Source organism: Pelmatolapia mariae, linkage group LG14 (assembly GCF_036321145.2).
Source record: "Pelmatolapia mariae isolate MD_Pm_ZW linkage group LG14, Pm_UMD_F_2, whole genome shotgun sequence".
In the NCBI taxonomy this organism is placed as follows: Eukaryota; Metazoa; Chordata; class Actinopteri; order Cichliformes; family Cichlidae; genus Pelmatolapia; species Pelmatolapia mariae.
This window is the reverse complement of record NC_086239.1, coordinates 26996215-27017285: the sequence shown is the minus strand read 5'-3', so window position 1 is coordinate 27017285 and position 21071 is coordinate 26996215. Positions and strand designations below refer to the sequence as shown.

At 39.4% G+C, this 21071-nt stretch overlaps 2 protein-coding genes across 5 annotated transcripts in view; one reads left to right on the top strand and one right to left on the bottom strand.

Annotated features, from left to right (window-relative positions):
• Positions 1-1069: 1069 nt before the first annotated feature.
• Positions 1070-7471, top strand: acad8 (acyl-CoA dehydrogenase family, member 8). 2 transcript variants are annotated; one of them, XM_063492327.1, is made up of 12 exons: positions 1089-1198; positions 1399-1436; positions 2237-2337; positions 2561-2730; positions 3021-3130; positions 3276-3352; positions 3435-3572; positions 3662-3797; positions 4727-4824; positions 4933-5085; positions 5185-5287; positions 5421-7471. In XM_063492327.1, the coding sequence occupies exons 1-12, from the start codon at positions 1188-1190 to the stop codon at positions 5474-5476; spliced, it is 1191 nt and encodes a 396-aa protein (XP_063348397.1). In that variant the 5' UTR covers positions 1089-1187; the 3' UTR covers positions 5477-7471. The 2 variants fall into 2 exon arrangements, with proteins under 2 accessions (XP_063348396.1, XP_063348397.1); XM_063492326.1 differs by lacking the exon at positions 1399-1436 and having other exon boundaries at positions 1070-1198.
• Positions 7472-7579: 108 nt separating this feature from the next.
• The window catches only part of esamb (endothelial cell adhesion molecule b), a 57655-nt gene continuing 44163 nt past the window's right edge, over positions 7580-21071 (bottom strand). Inside the window, exons 5-8 of one of the 3 annotated variants that reach the window (XM_063493248.1) lie at positions 16306-16350; positions 10860-10982; positions 10630-10759; positions 7580-8940 (exon numbers count right to left, since the gene is read on the bottom strand). In XM_063493248.1, the coding sequence (XP_063349318.1) occupies positions 8469-8940; positions 10630-10759; positions 10860-10982; positions 16306-16350 (770 nt within the window). In that variant the 3' untranslated portion in view covers positions 7580-8468. The remainder of the gene's footprint in view (positions 8941-10629; positions 10760-10859; positions 10983-16305; positions 16351-21071) is intronic. The other 2 variants (XM_063493250.1, XM_063493249.1) reach the window with 2 other exon arrangements.

Below are 21071 nucleotides of genomic sequence, written 5' to 3'. Positions count from 1 at the left end.
TATTATAACCTACAAATAAACAAGGCGTAAGTTAAGTCAAAGTCAAATTTATTGTAAGTTTTCAATGTGTACAGGATACACGTGGAAATGACTAAAGTAAATCCAAAATAAAATAAATAGCTGAGAATATGTGATAAAGAAAGTAAATATGAGGTTACAAAGTGTTATGTTATGTGTTAAAGCCTACAGAATTGTTGGTATTGATGTATAAAGGTTAAAAGGATTCTCAAAGCTATATACATTTGTGCAGTTCTTTACATAACAATATATATCTAAATTAATTTCTACAAAGTCTACATACACTGCAGTACAAGTGAGAGCACATTATTACAAGACTGAATATGTAGACAGCAGCAATATAGTCTTCTGTAAACAAAAGCAGTAATAAAGCCAGCAAGTAAGGTATTTGTTTATTCATTTATGCAAGCGTCACAATTTTATGGAAGCTTGTTTCCAAAATAAGTTTTGCTAGGCAGAGCGTAAATTGTAAAAAAAAAAAAAAATCAGATTAACTTGAGATTTTATTGAGTTATTAAGACAAAATATTAACTTTTCAAGTTGAAATTCCGAGATGTGAACCTGAAATATTCACTTACAGATGGCAAAATAAGTGAATACGTTAACAAAAGAAAAAAATAAATCAGTGGCAGACACAAGCATCCATGATTTACATTTCACATTTTTAAATATCAGTATTTAAAAAGATATACAATAAAAAATAACGTTGTGGACACTGTCACTGTACACTGTAGTGTAATAATCAAACTGGTCATGTCATACATCTGAAGAAATAACAGCAAATAAATACCGTGTTAGTTCAAATGTTCATAAGCATAATATCAATACTCACTTTTGTTATCTAGCATAAATTAATCACTTCATGTGATTAAACAAATCAAAGTAAAATTTCTAAACATGTATAAATGTTTAAAATGTTTACTTCCAACATTTTTTTAAATCGAAACGAACCCCGTTTCAATATGGCGCCTTTAAACGCGTAATACAAGTCGAAAGTGCTGCTACAACAAACTACAATGACCAGCAGCCCCCGGTGCCGAGTGACTCACCACTGTAGAGGTAAACATGGCTGCTGTAGGAGCTCTATCGAGAATAGCTCGGCTGGGCTCCAGAATCTGTAAAAACCGTGTAACATTAAGCGGAAACTCACAGAGAAGAGGAATAGCCGCATGCATCGACCGTAAGTACCAGAAAACGAGATCTACTAGCTTTAAGTAATACAAGTAGCTCTAAGTACAATATTCTACCCCCGGAAAAAGAAATGATTAAAAGGCTGAAATTCCCCTAACATTCATGCCCAGGATGAGTGTATGTAACATTGCACAGTAATCAGACACCAGATTTTCTTCTGTGATTTCATTTACCTCATTGGACCTGAAGCAATGAAATGAACAAGCGACAACATGTGACCTGCACAGGTAACTTTGTCAGCTGACATGTTAAGTAGTCACACAGGTTTGTAGCAAACAAACACGACTGCTGATTAAGATTAAAAAAGAAAAACAAAAAAGCTTATGCTACACATATTCAGCGCTTTTATTTACTTATTTATCGCAGCCAACTGTCATTGGTTGGTTTGTTAGATCTCAGCTCCAGTCGGAAGGCAGAGAAAGCTGCACGCCTCTCCTTAGCACCGCCCCTCTCTTTTATTCGACACCTAGATGTTATTTAAATCATCGTGGCTGTTATGTTTTAATGTGTTAGGTAAAACAGGATATAATACTATATGATACTATATAATATTATTGACATTTGCCTCAAGGCACTTTGTATTGTAAGGTAAAGATCCTACAATAATACAAAGAAAACAGAAAAAACCCAGCACTCATATGACCTCCTGTGAGCAAGCGCTTTGGCAGCACTAGGAAGGAAAAACTGGAAGGAGGACGAAACCTCCAGTAGAACCAGACTCAGAGAGGGGCGTCCATCTGCCACAGCTGGCTGGGGTTGAGGGACAAAGGCAGGACAAAGACTGTGGAAGAGAGCCAGAGATTAATATAGGTTTATAAATACATAGTGAGTAAAAAAGGTGACTATTTATATACTCTAAATTAATCTCTGTTTATCAATATGTTGTAGACACTTATGAGGGAATTCTTAGCCTGGGTTAAACGTGACCTGAGCCAGACTGTGAAGACATGAAATATGTACAGTATGTAATGGTTAAAAGCACACAGAGCAGTCTCTGTATTTAATATCCTCCACTCTTTGTCTGCAGCTTCCCACGGACTCACAGATGAACAGAAGGAGTTTCAAAAAGTGGCCTTTGACTTTGCAGCCAATGAAATGGCCCCACACATGGCGGAGTGGGACCAAAAGGTATGAGCTAGGAGGCTTAAAACACTGTTATTAATCAAACATGAAAGCAACAGATGTAAGGGGTTCAAAACCAATGTTTGCTCATATAAAGGCAATCTTTTGTATCAATCCAAAGTCCTGATCAGGAGAAAACAACAAAATAAAAATAAGTATTAGGCAGTAAGTAACTAGTAACAGCAGTAGGCAGGGTGTGCTAATGTTTAGATGTTTCTTCTCTACTCAGGAAATCTTTCCAGTGGAAACGATGCGTAAAGCGGCCCAGCTGGGATTCGGTGGGATTTATGTTCAGCCAGATGTCGGAGGATCTGGCCTTTCTCGGCTGGACACGTCGATCATCTTTGAGGCTTTGTCCACGGGATGTGTGAGCACCACAGCCTACGTCAGCATCCACAAGTATGCATAATAAGATTATTTTGGTTGGGAGCATTTATAAAAGGCACCATATTTACAGCAGGTGTCAGTTTGTCTGGATTATACATACAGGAAGATGGGTACACTGTGGCCATAAAGGGATGAACGTGGTCGGTAACAATACTCAGGTTCACTTTAGCATTTGAATAATTGGTACTTCAGCAGGCTGAACTTTTGATACAAGGCAGGATGGATCCATGCTTTCATGTTGTTCATGTCAAATTCTCCTCCTCTGTCAAATTTCCTCTCCTCTGTCCTCCTTATCTTTGCAGCATGTGTGCCTGGATGATAGACAGCTACGGCAATAAGGAGCAAAGGGAAAAGTTTTGTCCTGATCTCTGTTCTATGGAAAAGTTTGCCTCCTATTGTCTCACTGAACCAGGTGAGTCTGCATGCGAAAAGACAGCAGAGTTCTTTGTGTAAAATTATTCACAGCTGTCTATGTGAGAAATTCGTTTCACATGTATGTTGTTCTTCCACACATGTGAGTACTTTAGTTAAAGTTCAACCTGCGATCTTTGTTTTAGGCAGTGGCAGCGATGCCGCTTCTCTTCTGACCTCTGCTCAGCGGAAAGGCGATCATTACGTCTTGAATGGCTCAAAGGTAACTCAGACCTGTCTGTACGCTCATGTCATTTAAGGTCTGTAGAAATGCAAGCTCCTCTAATTTCTTCGGCACTTTTTAGGCCTTCATCAGTGGAGGAGGAGACACAGATATCTACGTCGTGATGTGCAGAACTGGAGGTAAAGGACCTAAAGGTATCTCATGTCTGGTGGTGGAGAAGGGAACCCCCGGCCTCAGTTTTGGCAAAAAAGAAAAAAAGGTACAACTTCACAGTTGCGCCACTTTGGTGTTCAACCACTAGATGGCAGAATTGAGCCAATCAGCTGTTAAAAACAATCTGTCCTCCAGGTGGGCTGGAACTCTCAGCCGACCAGGGCCGTGATATTTGAGGACTGTGCGGTTCCAGTGGTGAACCAGCTCGGTGAGGAAGGACAGGGCTTCAACATCGCCATGAAAGGCCTGAATGGAGGCAGGATTAATATTGGTAAGGAGGAAAACACCACTCAAGTAGCCAAGCATCCCAAAACTGTGTGTCTTTTATGCTTACAATCCAATGTAAATCTATATTTTTTTAAAGCTAGAAGTAGCAGTATGTAATCAGCATCATAACTGGGCTTCAACGAGCTTCGGGGGAAACAGATTTGTGCATAAATTGCGTGCAGCGTGCTTTTAAAGAAACCTTGAGTTAGTTAAGGCATGACGAATGGTTTCAGTAGATTTGGATTAACACACTCTTCTTTTATAAATGAGCATGCCCTTGGTTATGACCAGTAGCAGTGGTTTGCTCAGTAATAACTCAGCTCAAACCATCAGTATTTGTGGTCACACAGTGTTTGGCATTGACATGAAGGCGTTTAAAACAAAGCCAAGCTGTCATAGTCCGTGGTCCTGGGTCTGTGGAATGCGTGCTGCTTGGGTAGCCACACCCCCGGACTGGGCCATCACCGACACACCTGCTCTCCATCGCGGTGATTACCTGCAGAGCTTCTTTACCTGGCGCTGACGGATGCTCCACGCCAGTCCGTAATCACCTCACAGTGGTTTCAATCCGGCGTTCGGCGTCTGCCACCTGCCTGTCCTCCTGCTCAACTGGCTCACCCAGTGCATCATCTGGCCCTTTCACCATCTCCACGGACTCCCTGCTCACGGGCTGCCGCACCTCCCTTCCGAGCTCCCACGGTCTCGCTCTATCCCTCCCGCGGTCCCGATTCCGGCTTCCTTGTGTCATTGTTTCCCCGGGTTATTAGTTCCTCGTTTTGCTCTCTAAGTTTCCCCCGGGTCGCCTTTCGTTAGTATAATAAAGTGTCTTTTCTGTTACCGCTGGGTCTGCGCCTGGATCCTTTTTGTGCACGCGCGCTGTGGCGCCTGACACAAACAACTTACCCACTTTTCCTCTAAACACTCTGCCGCCAGCTTCCTGTTCTCTTGGGGCGGCGCATGCTTCTGTGCAGCTGGCGAGGGATCACCTGTTAGTGCGCAAGCAGTTTGGAGAAACACTCTCAAACAACCAGGTAAGCAGGTTCCCCCTGTTTTCAGTTTATTTAGTGAAAACTCAGTGAAACCGAATACTAGTCCTGACACCTTTATTCACCCCCCCCTCCTCTCTTTTCATATGGTAGTTTCTTCAGTTCAAACTGGCAGAAATGGCCACCAAGTTGGTTGCGTCTCGCCTTTTGATACGTGAAGCAGCGCAGGCGTTGCAGGAGGACCGCCCCGATGCTGTTGCCATCTGCTCCATGGCCAAGCTCTTTGCCACAGACGAGTGCTTTAATGTGAGCAGTGCTAAGGAAGATTAACAGTATTTGGTTAAAAAGCATGAAATTAACTAAATTAAATGATCTTTTATGTTTTTGCCTGCTTGTATTCAACAGATCTGCAACCAGGCTCTTCAGATGCACGGTGGGTACGGTTACCTTAAAGACTACGCAGTGCAGCAGTTTGTCCGGGACATCAGAGTCCACCAGATCCTAGAAGGTGAGTTTTTTTTTCTCTCTTTAGCCTTTTTGTTTGTCTTTTGTCATATTTTAGTGTGGCTCATTTGGTTTCATGGAAGGCGACTGTGATGCTGTTTTTCACCAGCTGTTTCCTGCTTTTGTTTCCCTTAAAGGAACCAATGAAGTGATGAGGATGATCATTTCCCGAAATCTGCTGTCGGAGTTGTGATAAAGCTCGTCCTCTGGATTTAAACTGACCATATTGTTATGGTCTTCATATCTGGTTTGTTACAGTATGACTGGTACTGCCCTGCACATCATAGTTTCTTTTACAAAGGTGCTCAAAACCCATTGAGAATTTTGGGATAAACTAGTCAGTTAGCTAGAAATGTTTTTAAATAAATAATGTTGGATCTTTTATTTAATTTTTAGCTACAGTGTTGACTGTCTGAGTAAAAGCTGCACTGACTTCAAACAGCAGATACACAGATTCATGTGCAATAGAAATCCAATCACACTTATTCTAACATCAGGATTCATCTCATGATCTCAAATAGACTAAATTTTTATATCAGCACAGAGTAGAACTGATTACTACTAGTGATGTCTGAAAAGATCTCATAATGCTTGTATGAATGAGTCTTTTTTTTAGCTTTTTATCATTTTCTCTTTGATCTGGCTAAAGGTCCAGTAGCAGTAAGAAAAACAACATATATTAAAAAAAAGCATTTTATTTTTATTTTTTTATCAATAATTTTTAGCTTGTGTGAAGCCATTCGTGTGGAATTTACATAATGAGAAGAGATTTGGTTTCTGTATTAAAAGTAGTTCACCAACTTTTGTTTTAACAAGAAGTCGATCAGCCCTGGTGCATTGTTACCGTATTTCACCCTGTTTTGTCCTCTTTAGTCTCCAGAATTATGTGGTTGGTGTGTTGGAGGTTATATAATGAAATGTTACACTCCAAATAAAATGATCCAACTTTCTTAAAAATACTCGAACACCCTGAATGACACTTTTTTGGGGCGTCAGTCTTCATTCAGTTCTTGTAATGTTTGAAGTACAAAAAGAAAGTGGTAAGTGTTGTTATCATTTGTTAGCCGTATTGAACAAATATCTTCTTTCAGCTTTTCCTTTTAGGAGTCGCCACAGTGGTTCATATGCCTCCATCCTACCCTGTCCCCATCTTGCTCCTCTGTCACACACACACCCTGCATGTCCTCCCTCGCTACATCCATAAATCTTCTCTGTGATCATCTTCCTCTGGATTGTAGCTTCGTCTTCAACATCTTTTGTACATTTCTCCTTTGCCTCTCTAACTTTGTCTCCAGTTCGCTCAACCTGAGCTGTTCCTCTGATGAACTCATTTCTAATCCTGCCCCTCCTGGTTATTCCCAATGAAAATCTTAACATCTTGAACTCTTCCACCTCCAGTTTTGACATCATCTCCAAACCATAAATCAGAGCAACTCTCTTACTACCTTCTTATTAACCTTCCATTCCACTCTTGCTGCTATCCTTGTCAAAATCGCAAGTTCTAAACTTTTTCCAATTTCACTACATCATCATACGTCATATCCTGTTATCTGTTAATCTATTAGACACAACCTTGAGTCAATATAACTCCACCCTTTTGGCCTGGTAGGTCTTTTACCTCCTTATCAGCAGACTGAGAATGTCTAAGTTAAGAAGACTGCTTGAATTTTTAACTGATTACCATGAAGTGTAAATGAATGTTTCCTCACTTGAATGTATGTTCATCCATCCACTCTCCATCTAATAACCCTCGCAAATCATCATCATTGTCATAAATAAGCCCTTTAGAACGGGCTCCTGGACCCCATGTTTGAAAGTGGACACCACATCAGATGTAATGTAAGTTAGCACAACCAACTTCAGTGTAGTTTTTTCAATCCTTCTGTCACAAATCACCCTTGACACTCGTCTCCAACTGCTCCACCCTGCCGGCACTCCGTCTGTTGCTTTGAAGGGTTTACCCCAGTTAATTAAACTCATCCACCAGCGACGGAGAGATGACAGAGGAAAAAGTAATAAGAAAAAGTAGCAGTTCATAAAATCCCAGCATCACTGTCCCTAAAGTGGTCTTTCAATCCTTATGTATTTTCATGATTATTGCAATTTTACTGTATTTCATCCTTTTCTTTGCTTTTTGCAGAATTACAGAAATATGTCACAGGTGCTGTGAAGGTTATATAATGAAATGTTACACTCCAAATAAAGCTTTCTTAAATTGGACTTCATTTGCAGTTTAGCACCTTTAGGTTATTGTTTGCATTAAATATGGAACTGATCAATCAATATTTAGTCAAATACTGCAGAACATTTTATTGAAAAACAAAATTCCATCAACAGTCAGAACTGCATTAAAAGTGCTACATGTAGCATTTCAACATCAGAACATCATTGCAACGTTATCTCCAGAGTTCAGTGTAATTGAAATCATGAAAACAAACAAGCAGAAAACATTGGTCAGATATCGAGGATGGGCGCTTTCTTGAGCGGTCTCCACTACTGGCTCTGCCATACGTCATCTTATTATACCCAACAATTTTAAACAAAATAGTCAGAAACCATCGCCTTTAACACTTATACTCACTACTTTGGTTACATTCCAGCTACCATAGCAAGCAAAATCATCAAGTTTTGAGTCCTTATCAGTCTTCAACCCACACTGAAACTGTTTCCTGATGTGAACATGAATGTGGGCCAGAAATGTGAAACTCTAGAAACTATTTTCAGTGTCTGAATTGTGTGTTTTTGCTCTGAACGAGTGCAGTTAGCCTGAGAAAAGTGAACCTTACACATCCAGGTAAAATAACATAAAAATGAAATTAGAAAAATCTCTTTACAATGAAGTTGTAGAAATCATAGAAATGTAGCCAAAGCATTGCACAACAATCACGAGTAAACCATTCTGCTTTCTACGGTTTACAATATCACTGTATGCTGCTACGTAAAATCAACACTTCTTTTCTTTCTAAGCATGGAAATAAAAATATATTTCTCTTTAATGAGCCTGAATGCAGCATTTAAAAGAAAACTGAAATGAAGAACGCTGCACTGGTTCGTCAACAAACCGAAGGAAGAGTTTGTTCCAATGAAGCACGTGTGTTTTCTTCTCTTTCAACCTATCAGGCCTTCACCGAGAAAGGGCGCTGCACTGCGAGGGATTCGCTCTCTGTCCTTTGCTTCCCACGCCGTTACACCAGTGATCCAGCCTGGCTTTGAGCAGGCACCATGACAGCAACAGCTCCCACGCGTGTCAGAGTGGAGGAACTAACTTGTGGGGACACAGTGAGTGGAGGTGCCGTCTGAGGCTGCGCCCCCTCAGTTCTTTTGGGGTTGGTGACCGCAGGGCTCCTGAGAACCTGCGAAGGAGCCCCGTTTGCACTCGGAGGCCGCCTGTGTTTACGCGAAGGCGTGCCTCCGATGTTGTAGCCAGGAAGCCCTTGTAAGGTATTGGCTTCTCCAGGGCGCAGCTGGTAGGCGTTGATCACTGAGCTCGCGTCTGAAGCTGATATCGGGGAGTACGGATAGTGGAAGTTGGGCTGATGGGGGTCTCGTGGTTGAGGGCTGGTGGCTATGGAGGATAAGGTGCCATTCTTGGACATACCATCTGAGCCTGTGTTGCTCTTTGCCCATGACACTCGCTTTGGTGCCTGAGCGTCCTCCCTGCGGTAAAAAGCAAGGAAAGAGGGTGAAAGAAAAATCATTAAAAAGGAGACAGAAAACAAAACAGAAGTGAACTGCTTCAAGTAAAACGATAACGGACACTGCAGCTGCAATACTGTCAACAAAAAACATTGAGTGACAGTATTTTATACTCACATGATCTCCTAACAATGAAGCGCTTGTGAGCTACTGATTTTAAAAGTGTTTAGTGTAACCGATACTCTACTTACGCAGTATCAGTTGCAAAGGTTAAATGTTAAAAAGTGCACAAAAACTAGGATAGCATAAAAATACAGATAACACATACTTGCTGAATCACTGCTTTGCATTACTGTGAACGGACAAATTCTTAGAAGCAGAAGGCTTGTTAGTTTTTTTGGAAAATTTGTGGGTACATTACACTGTGAGGTGGAGGGCACACATTATGGTGCTTACCATATCTTAGTGCAGGGGTTCTGGTTGGATGATGTGCGACATTGCACATTTCACACTGAGCAAAAGTCAGTTTAAAGCTCTGCTCCAAACTACTGGACCCAAAATAATGAGAAAAACCAGGATCTACCCTCTTCGACTCCAAATGGCCTCTTTAGGATGAATAGGAGGACTTAACTGTCACGTCGTGCTCAGAGACGACACACTCTACTTTCCATTTGTAACATCATCATTTTTTGGACACAGAAATTACGTCTCACTACTCCCCATTTCTGACAGCTGTCAAAAAATACATGATGTACGCATAGACTGTATAAAGCCTTAGCTCCGGTGATATAAGCCTCTCAATGGTGAAGTTCTGTTTGAAGACTTGAGATGAGCGTTTTAACCTTTACTTGGTGTTTTTAAACTGGACAAGGGAAACTGGACGCTTATTGGCCAATAACTTGTTGATCATAAGTGATTAACCAATGAGCAAATCCAGGATAATCCTCCTTTTGGATTACATGGAATGACCAAAATTTACAAAATGGACATACTTTTACTATTCAACGTGTCCTGAAACGAGGGAATAACATATTAACCTCATCAGGAATTTGTTTGATGTTTTTATTACAATATAATAAGCCACCTATGGCGTCACTATGATGTTGTAGAGGCATAAAATAAAAAACATGTTGTGCAATCCTCTCTGCGTCCTTTCATACGATTATCATTTCTTATACTTCTTAAAATTTCTTGAAATTTTTTAAGGTTAACTTTGACCTTGGTCACTAACAGTGAAAGTCAAGGTCAAATGCTTAGCCAACCTAGCTACTCATGTTCCCCCAAGGCCCATGATGTTGTTGTGAGGTTTGGACACAATAAATAAAAAATTGCGGGTAATAATAAAGTTTTTATTGATATTTAAACATCTGGCGTGACCTTTACCCGGTTTTCAGCCAATCACACAAAATTTGACAACATCCTGAAAACTATGGACGCCAGACTGCTAACAAACACACAAACGAACAGAACCGACTGCATACTTCCTCCCTTTGGGAGGAGAATAAACCTGAAGTCAAGTACACACATCAACAGTACTTGAGATATTGTATTTTTGTAAATACTACAGTACAAATGCATAGTTTGCGTGCAGATTATTAGGCACATCGATACAATCTAAAGCAATTCAACATATCGAATGTAACATAACTACATATCTGCATAGAGGATTTAAGGTGACAAAGTGCCCACTCTACAGACAGTGAAACTCACTTGATTTCATTGGCCATCTCCTCCTCTGTGTCCCCTCTCCTCCTCAGTATGAATATGAGAAACAGCACCATGGCCACCAGTCCCACCACTGACCCCAGAGTAGCTGCTGCAATCACACCTGCGTTGGAAGCTGAGAAACGTAACAAAGATGTAGTGGTGATTTCCCAAACAAACTTTTAAATACTCTGGGGTGAAGGAGAATAAAAGCAGAGTTCATGCTGTGTACATACAGGTGAAAACCTCCAGGTTAATGGAGCAGCTGTCGGAGCCGGCGGTGTTGCTGGCTCGACAGATGTACTTCCCTGACATGCTTTTAGTGAGGTTGCTCAGCCTGAGGGTACCGTGTCTCTCATCTGAAAAAAACAACTGCAGTTACACACTCTTCACAATCAGATATTCATGTGATCTGAGCCAGGAAAAAAAAAAAACGTCAAGGGAACTAAACACATAAACTTACTACAGTACGAAGTAACAGACTTACTATATGTACACAATTACAATAGACTATAACTGGATTTATATTTATTAAAAATAAAAAGTTTGTTCGTTTGCAACTTAGTTTTCTCTTTTAAACTTAAATATGGGATTCTTTCTATCAGTATCGCAAGTATTATGTTAGTATCACTTTATTTATTTTTGTTGTTTTTTATATCATGCTAAACTTAATGTATTCAACATATCATAGCAGTGTTAATACAGAATATAATTATTGGCTGGCCATTATTGGCTGGTTTCCATTACTTAGTGGAGGAAAAGAAATGTTACATTGCTGCAATCTAACAACACTAGTCTGTTGATGCTGGACATGAGTTTTTGTTTTCATATTTTCTCACACATGCAGTGAGAGCATGTGCATCAGTCTCACAATCTGTTCCTCTTAGCACATCTGATCTTAAAATACTATGTTGCAGACATAGGCTGTGGAAAAATAAACACGCTTCATGCTGGACTTATCACAGCAAATCCTCTGAAATCCAATCTTAGACGTCATATCGCAGCACGCCTTCATCTGATCTGATTTTGATTCATGGCGGCGACTGACAGTAGGTGTGTTTGTTTTTTACTGGAAACCCTCCCCTGAAAAAGTGAGTGTAAAGCATTGAGTCAGTCACAAAGGGCAAAAGAAGTAGATTTAGTGGAAAGGTGTGAGCAAAAATCTTTAAGAATAATTATTCCCAAACTGCTCTAATCCCACAGTTTTGGTTGGGTAAAGGCTGGACTGAGCTTTGTTTTGTCTCTCCTGTTTCACTACTACAAGGCAGATGTAATAATTTCTAAATCTGTTGTGTTTTCACTAAATACAGAAGAAGAAGAAGAAGCTGCTGACATATATCCTGCCCCTCTAGGTCTTAAAAAAACATTGAAATCAAAAGTAGAAATAAAATATGCCTATGCTTTTTAAGCTTAAGACCAGCGTGTTAACATTATGCGTGAGAAATCAAAATAAACCCAAGAAAAACAGTTGTGGATAAGGGTGATATGCACCTGTCCTGCTGTCATTATTTAATCCCTGGGCCTAAAAAAACAGCTGTGAAGGCCCCAACCTAATTGTGACAGATTAGCCGCGTATCAGCTGACTCGTTTGGAGCGATTTCAAGCCTGCACAGTGATCACAGGTCCCCGTGGCAACAGAGCTGCAGGGATCTGATGTTACAGTAAGTGCGACTTCATGTCAAGATGGGACTATTACTCATATTATGCTGCCATCACTGCAAGGTCAATGAGCAGCATTTGTCAAAGCCTTGACACATGACATGTGACTCATGGAAACTGGCAGACTTTGCAGCTAATGGTATAGTCAGCTACCTCACATGGCATATGTGACCATCCAATGCAGGATTAGTTTGCACAGCAATGTAAACAAACATGTTTAGTTTGGATGTCAGTAAAGGGTATTAACATTAATTCTGACCTATAGGGCTAAACAGCGATAAGCTGATAACATTTCGAGTAAGTAAGAAGCACAACTAAAACAGAAGCATAAAAGACAACTTTCCCTGTTTATTCACTCATATATCTATTAATTTCATGCCTATGTTTATATGATATCCTTAGTATGAGGAGTGTCTCAAGAGTTTTTGGGCTGCAGTAACAATATTAAAACAGATACAGTATATAGGACAGAAAAATAGGTTTTTACAATAACATCATTTATTCTGACATCTTTGCACTCTGCACCATAAATCTCCTAGACTTTAGGTGCCTCTTTTATGCTTGAATAAGTCATAGGTTAGTGTTAAATAGCTAAAAATGTGGTCAAAATTAATTTATAAAATTATAAAAAAAAATATATTTTATTAAACCCTTTATAAAGCCTGGAGAACTTAGAACATCTGGCTCCTTGGAGGCAATTTATTTTTTCTTTTTTGTTTTTTTAAATGAGTGTTGGCTTGAGACTTTTACACTGCATATATGCTGTAAAAAAGTTACAGTGAACAGACAATATGTGATAATAATAATAACAACAATAATAATAACAATAATAATAATATTAGTAATAATAATAATAGTTTTACTTAGCTAAATAAGTAAAACTATTACCAGCAGAAACTGTTAATTACTCATATTGTAGCCTACTAATTTTATATTTTGCTATTAATAAACATTTATTTATAGCACACTAAACTGCAAATTGTATAGCATGGTTACAAAGTTTACATATCAAGTTAATGAGTTTAAACAGTTGAACAATTCCTTTGAGTTTTACAGTTACTCTATTTCAAACTAGCTGCTGAACAAATTTCCAGCACGTCAAGCTAAAGCTAATTAGCTACTAGCTAGCTAGCAAACCCTAACTATTTTTTAAATCAATGACTGTATAAGATTTTTTTCAATATATGGTTTAAACATTGCTTGCTGTTTTTTTTTAAGTTTAAACTTTAATGTGTGATATTTAGGTCCTCTTGGATTAAGTCAGTTATTCTGTGTGCTAACTCGCTAACCATGAAAGCTAAAAAGTGAGTGAAAGGGATACAGATATTCACGTTTTTCACATGTGAAATATTCATATATAAGTAATAAAATATGAAAGCCTATTAAATTTACACAATTTAGGGTCATTATTGACTATATTCATATTTATTTATTAACCCACATCATAGCTTAACTACACAATAATAAATTAACATAATCTTATAGTACACAGTTAAAAACTGCAATGGGATGACAGCTAAATCTAACACAACATACTGCAAAGATTTAAAGGACAAAGTCAACCCTTCCGCTTAATGTTAATGAGGCTTGGAAGTTTAAAAGTCCTTGTCATGAGGGGTTAAAGTGGGATTTGGCAGGTGGGGAACACCAAGATCAGGTCTTAGTCTTAAGAATCACTTAGAAAAAGGGCACACAAGACATTGTTTTGTAAGCTCCAGTAGGTTTTTCCTTGTGTACAACCTGTGATCTGCTGACCTGGGTTTCTACTCTAATATTCATTGCTCTCTCTGATGATGCAACCAACTGAATTCAACAATATCTAAGCAGATGTTACACAGGCTATATGGCCGATTTCCAACCACCTAACTAGATACAATAAAGCTAGTATAAAAGGTTTATACCTTGATGTCTGCTACCCTTGATGTAATCTGGTAACATTGCCCTAGCTGTAACCAGTCAAGTGCACTGCATTACTGTAAACTAACCAGTGTACCCTGCACTAGCCTGAACAGTATTTTCTTAAAATTTAAATGACTTAAATTTGTTTTGCAAGACATTTCATAAAAACATAATTTAGCAACACATCACCTATAGATCCAAAATCTTATTTAAGCACTCTAAAATGAATCAGAAAATTACACATAAATTTTAACTTACTAGTCCATAAAAATGTCACACGCTGAGCAATGATTACTTTTGAAAATAACCTTTGACCTTCGTTTCCTTTCTTCCCTTTCTTTCTCTGTCAGTGTCACACATTAACATTTTTTTTTCTCTGGGAAATACAGAAACTGTCCACTTTTTGATAAACTGCACAGAAACAGTTGTGTGTGTTTGGTGACATTTGTCAAGTTGATTAAAATGTTGCATTTAAAACTACCTGCCATTTAAAAAAGTGTTACTCTGTTTATGCTCACTTCAGTAGCTACCTAGTTGCTAAGTACCACAACTTCAAATTTACTTCTGCACCATGAACGCATCACAGCAACAATAAAAAAAGGGATGTGTTGAAAGTGTAAGTGGGCCTTGGGATGTCAGTTTTTTTCTTGTTACTGAGTAAGTACCACCAAGCTGCCCCTGGCAGCCACCGCAGCCTGCAGCACATGAAGAATGAACTCATTCAATAGTGACATACAGTGGTGCCCCATTCCCGATTTTCCTCTTTTTTTCTGTTTGTCACACTTAAGTGTTTCAGATCATCAAACAAATGTAAATATTAGACAAAGATAACACAAGTTAACACAAAATCTCGTTTTTAAATGAAAGCCTTTATTATTAAGTGAAAAACATGACCCTGTGTGAAAAAGTAAATGGCCCCTAAACCTAATAACTGGTTGGGCCACCCTTAGCAGCAACAACTGCAATCAAGCGTTTGCAATAACTGAGTTTACAGCACTGTGGAGGAATTCTGGCAGAATCATCTTTGTAGAATTGTTGTAATTCAGCCACATTGGACCACCTTTTTAAGGTCATGCCACAGCATATCAATCGAATTCTAGGCCACTCCGAAGGCTTCATTTCTGGTGGTGGTTTTTGGATCATTGTCCTGCTGCAGAACCAAAGTGTGCTTGAGGTCAGAAGCAGATGGCCTGACATTCTCCTTTTCTGCTTTTCCTGAAATGTGGTGTTACTTTTACACTAGATGTAATGGGACACACATGTCCCAAAATATTCAACTTTTGTCTTGTCAGTCCACAGAGCATCTTCCCAAAAGTCTTGGGGATCATCAAGATGTTTTCTCCCAAAACTGAGTTGAGCCATTATGTTCCTTTTGCTCAGCAGTGGTTTTTGTCTTGGAACTTGGCCTTGTAGGTCATTTTTGCCCAGTCTCTTTCTTATTGAGGAGTCATGAACACCTGACCATAACTCAGCCAAGTGAGGCCTGCAGTTCTTTGGATGTTGTTCTGGGGTCTTTTTAAAGTCTTGGATGAGTCGTCCTTGTGTTCTTAGGGTACTGTTCCATGTTTTCTTCTTTTCTTCTTTTTCTCCTTCATTTAGAAACTGCATTTTTTGTTTACTTGCGTTATATTTGTATAATATTTACATTTGTTTGATGATCTGAAACATTTAAGTGTGACAAACACACCAAAAAAACAGGAAATCTGGAAAGGGGAAAACATTTGTTCACCACTGTACAATAACCTGTCTGTCAGATTTAATTACTCGTTAACTGAAGGTGCTGTTCCAGATTGTTCCAGCCCACTTTAACCCCTGCTTGTCATGGAAATAGTCAGGAAAGATTACAGCATAAAACACTGGTTCACAATTCCAAATGGTTAAAATAAAGATAACTGAGTGGTTTTATAATTAATTTTTATAGAGTTTGAATCTAGTCTTTTTTCTTAATTTTTAAAAATACTATTATAAGCATTATTACAAATGGGGTTGATTTGTCTTTTCCTTTAAAGCTTTCTTAGAGCTTAAGGAGTGCCATGTTGACTCTACAAACATAATTATTCTTGCAGGTAGAGGTGAGAAAGAGTATGGGGAATAACTGAAAAATGTATTAATGAAAGCCCTTACCCATGAACCCAAGGACAAGCATGGTCTGGGGGCAGGCTCTCCACTCTTTCAATTATTTTTTTTTTTTACAAAAAGATGAAAAAGAGAGTGAGCTTAAATGAAAGGTAGAGAAAGAATGGTACAAATTGAAGGGAGGGGTAGCAAGATGTGCTGCACTCTCTGTCCCAAATCCAACTTATGCTTCTTAGAGGGGCTGATCAAGTAATGACATGGGGCTTGTTAGATTAGGCACCTAGGCCAACAGGAAATGAGAAGTGCGGCGAGAGGATCAGCAGAGAGAGAGGAAAAAACAGAGAGGGAGAGAGAGAGAGACTGCTGAAAGGGATAAGCAGTGATGGGCAGAGTAAAGTTCAAGTGTCACAGAGTTAGCATATATCAGTGTGCATAAAAAGATGAGCGCATGGTTGGAGCTCGAGTGTTGAAAGCATGTGAGAGGATGCACAATCAGAGGGAGTAGTTTTCATGTTATGAGTTTGAGGACTTAAAGAGATGAAGGCCAGAGATCAGAACAGTTAAGTCAATACTCAATCAATCAGCCAAAGTCCTACTGCTCAGAAACAGATGGCGTCTTTTTTTTCTTTCTTTCGTTTTTTTTTTCTGGCAACAGACGTGAAAAATAATACAGAAATTCTTGTTTTCTCTCTTGCGCTTGTGCAGCACGTTGAAAGGAGGATGCTGTGTGTCTCATTCAGTAAAGAGGATTTCACACTGTGCGTCATGCCACGATCGAGGATCTTCCTCTGAAGTCCATTTGAAACATTTACAGCTGCAGTCAAAATTATTCAACCCCTTTATCCTGCTGGTGTAAACAATAAAACTCAAGGAAAACATTTATTTATTCACTATACTGTAGTGAACAAAGACAAAACATCTTCAAATAATTAAACTTCGACAGGGTCAATCTGTTCAGTTGGGAATCATGAATCACTGTGAATCCATTTCACCTGCTGTGGTTCAGATGAAAGTGACAACAGGTGTGCTGGAGAGGATCACAAAAGTGGAATGGTTTTGCATGTGGTAGCCACAGACCATTACTCTCTCTTTATACACTCTGAATGATTTTTCTGCAATTTTGCTTTTTCTTAGTGATCTTGCTGCTACTTTTGCATGAGACAGTACCTGCAGTCCATTCAAGGTTGCACAGGTAGTCCAGCTTGTCCAGGAGAGCACAACTCCATCCATGCGTACCATTGCAAGAAGCTTTGCTGTGTCTCCCAGAACAGCCTCAAGAGTGTGGAGGAGATACTAGGAAATGGATACAAGGAGGAGAGCTGCATTACTGGTATCTGCTCCTTGGTACGAGGAGGAACAGGAGGTGATAGATGATAGGGATTGACATCCTTTAGTGCAGCATGTCTTCACAGACTGACATCATGTAGCCGAACACTAGAACTGGCAGGTCGATCATTGGTGCCCCATTCATTTCACAGATGATGTTGGAGGCATTACAATATTCGCCACAGCATCTTCCGACTCTTTCACACCATCCATATCTGCTCAGTGTGAACCTATTGTCATCTGTTGAGAGAAAAGTCCTACGAGTTCTGCTGTTTTTTGGCAGATGCACAGAGCACAGGTCCTTCTAAAGAACATTTGGGACTAATGCTGCCCTCATGCAGTCTGACTCTGACAGTTTGGTCAGAAACATGCACATACGCGGCCCATTGGAGGTCGTTCTATAGGGCTCTGTCAGCGGTCCTCCTGTTCCTCCTTGCACAAAGGAGCATATACCAGTCCTCCTGGTTGATGCACTTCTACGGCTCTGTCTATGTCCTCATGTAATGACTGATAGACTGTCATGAGAGATGCAAATAACTCTGCTGGCCAGTAGTGAAGAGGGCACCAACACAAAACAAAACTAGAGCAAAATCAATCAGGAAGGATAAGGAGAGAGCAACAATCTGTGGCTACTGCCAGTAAAACCCTCTTTCATTTGCACTAAATGTATTCACAATGATCTATCATTCCTAACTGGACAGACTGATATGCCTGAAGTTTAACGGACTGTGTGCGATACTGTTACGATCAAGCAGTGCATTTTGCCATAATGATTAATATACGTTTCTAATAGTTTCTGACAAATGTTCCTGTCTTTTGTGTTCTGCTCCTAATATTCTCATATTCACTAATATTGAATTCACTAATATTCCTTTCCTTTTGTGCTGCAGCTGTTTTGCTTAAATCTCACTGATGATTTTAAAAGAGATTTAAATCCGGGGACATGTTTCCTGAACCAGTGTTTTAACATTTAGAAGTGCTGGGGTTGCCGTCTTCCCAGAAAAACTGACCATTAACAAAGTACAGCTTTCTTCCAGTGATCTAAGATGCTTTGCTCTGTAACAGAGTACCAAATCTCCATGTCTTATGGTCTTTTTGGCAGGCTTTGACCATCTGACCCATGACATACTGCTGATCCAATTGTCCTCATGGTTCCAATTCACTTTCATCACTTCAATAAAACAATTCTCTGAACTCAGCAGGATTATGTGATTTGGTTCTTGCATATTCAAGTTGTCATCTATGTGTTTTTTGTGGAAAAACTGAGACGAGCAAGGTTTCTGTTATTTCTGTTAGCGATTTATTTTTTTTCCCAGTTGTTATTTTTAAATGTGTGATTCTGCTAAACTTTGAAACTTGATTAACTAAGTATGTGACCATAATAACAACTGGTGGCCTTTTTTAAAAGATACAGTTAGTTCCATAATTAAAGACAAAATTTTTGTACTTTTGCCTCCTCAGAGGATTTAAAATCAAACTGTTAAGATGTGACGGAAGTGCAGACTTTCAGCTTTAATTTAAAGGGTTGCACAACAAATTTAGCATGAACTCTTCAGGAATTACAGCCATTTTTATACATAGTCTCCTATTTTCAGAGGCTTAAAATAGTTTCAACAATTACCTGACAAGCAGTTTTATGGCTGATCTCTTGTTATTTCATGAAACAACGCAGATGTTATATGTGAAGTTGTTTCAAGGTCTTGAATTTATATTTTATAGCTTTTCATGGTGATTTTAAACATGAGGCCCAAAGAGATTTCAGGAAAAGTAGGAGAGGCTGAAAAACCCGAATAAACCCATCAGCAGGCAAAAGCTTTACGAGTGGCCAAATAACAATCTGGTACAATCTTAAAAAGGAAAAACAAATTGATCAGCTCACCAACACCAAAGACCTCAAGACTACAGAAAACTACTAAAGTGGATGATGACAGAATTATTTCCATGGCTGAAAAAAAGAAAAAAAAACCCTCTTTGATCAGATCAAACCAAGATTAACTTGTACCAGAATGACAGGAAAATAAAAATATGGAGAAGGCGAGAAACAGTTCATGATCCAAAGCATGCCACATGATCTGTCAAACATGGTGGAGACAATGTTATATCATGGGTATGTATGGTGGGCAGTGGAACTGGGTCACTAGTGTTTTTTGATGATGTGACTGCTGCCACACTCTCTGCTCAAATTCAGCCAAATGCTGCAAAAGTGATCAAGCAGTAAAGTGCAAATGGATGATGACCAAAAGCAAACTGCAAAAGCATCCCAAGAGTATCTCAAGGCAACGAAATTGGATATAGAAAATAAATGTGAGGCTGAGAGGCGCAAACAAGCAACAACTGAAGGTGGCAGCAGTAACGGCTTAGCAGAGCATCTTAAGGGAGGAAACACAGCATCTGATCCTCTGAAAATGGGAGACTATATAAAAAAATATCTGTAATTCCTCAACAGTTAATTCAAAGTTTTTGTTAAACAGCTGAATTAAAGCTGAATTTGCACTTCAACCACATCGTGATTGTCTCACTTAAAAATCCAGGGTAATGGTGTGCAGTTTCAAAAACAAAACAAAATAAAAAAAAAACAGCCCTACACAACAAATTATGGACCTAATTGCATTCTGTTATGGATTATGATTAATAATGATGTTATTTAGAAAGTCTCAGGAGAAGATTAAACCCAAGCAGAGGCTATTTTTCTTTGGTCTTGTTTAGTTCCTGTCCTCCTGTTCTCAGGCTTCAAATAACCCAAACACCTTGGTGTGATGCCTGAGAGGCAAAATACTGGGGAAAAGGGCATCAAAGCACTTGCTCTTCCCTTCTTGTCTTTGACTGCTGCACAGTTTCTATAAGGCTATGAATTCCTCTGGTCTTTCATTTTTGACACCTGCACAGCATGAAAACAGCATCTAGAGATTTACAGTCAGAAAATTAAGCGGAATATGGAAAAGCGACCTGGTCCAACATACTGGAAGAGTTCCCGCTATCCCATCGCATTCTCAGTATGATAACTCTTTCTGGAAATTAGTTTGAATAACTCCTCCTGTTGTGGAACACTAAGGTAATGAATAATAGAAATAAAAACACTTTTGCTCAGGTATTACCATGTTTACCTCTGAGACATTCATCTTTAATGGGAGACATTCTGAACCCATGTTGCTGAGGTAAAGCCAAAGTGAAACCAGCTTCTTTAAGGATGGCTCTGTTCCATCAGTTGCATCAGTGAAACACCACAGCAAACTAGCAACAACAGCAGGAACCTGAAATGATCAGTGTGCTTTTTCCTGCCACAGTATGACGCCTGTGAAACAGGTCCTTACAGTCTTTGTATAATCACCAGAGCACACTGCTCGGTGGGGACTTTTTTTTCAGTGCTGATGCAAAACCTGGGCAAACATAACCTGAAAGGATGAACACGACATCAAGTGAGAAAATATGGAGTGGGTGGAGAGTTGTTTTTGCAGGCGGGGGGGGGCACGAGTCATTTAAGTTTAGGC

What these genes read in the sequence shown, in the direction of transcription:
- acad8 (XM_063492326.1), top strand. Translation starts at nt 1,084, where the DNA reads ATGGCTGCTGTAGGAGCTCTATCGAGAATAGCTCGGCTGGGCTCCAGA. An exon ending in TTGGCAAAAAAGAAAAAAAG is followed by an intron (nt 3,573 to 3,661) that starts GTACAACTTCAC and finishes TCTGTCCTCCAG; the next exon opens with GTGGGCTGGAACTCTCAGCC. An exon ending in TGGAGGCAGGATTAATATTG is followed by an intron (nt 3,798 to 4,726) that starts GTAAGGAGGAAA and finishes CTCTGCCGCCAG; the next exon opens with CTTCCTGTTCTCTTGGGGCG.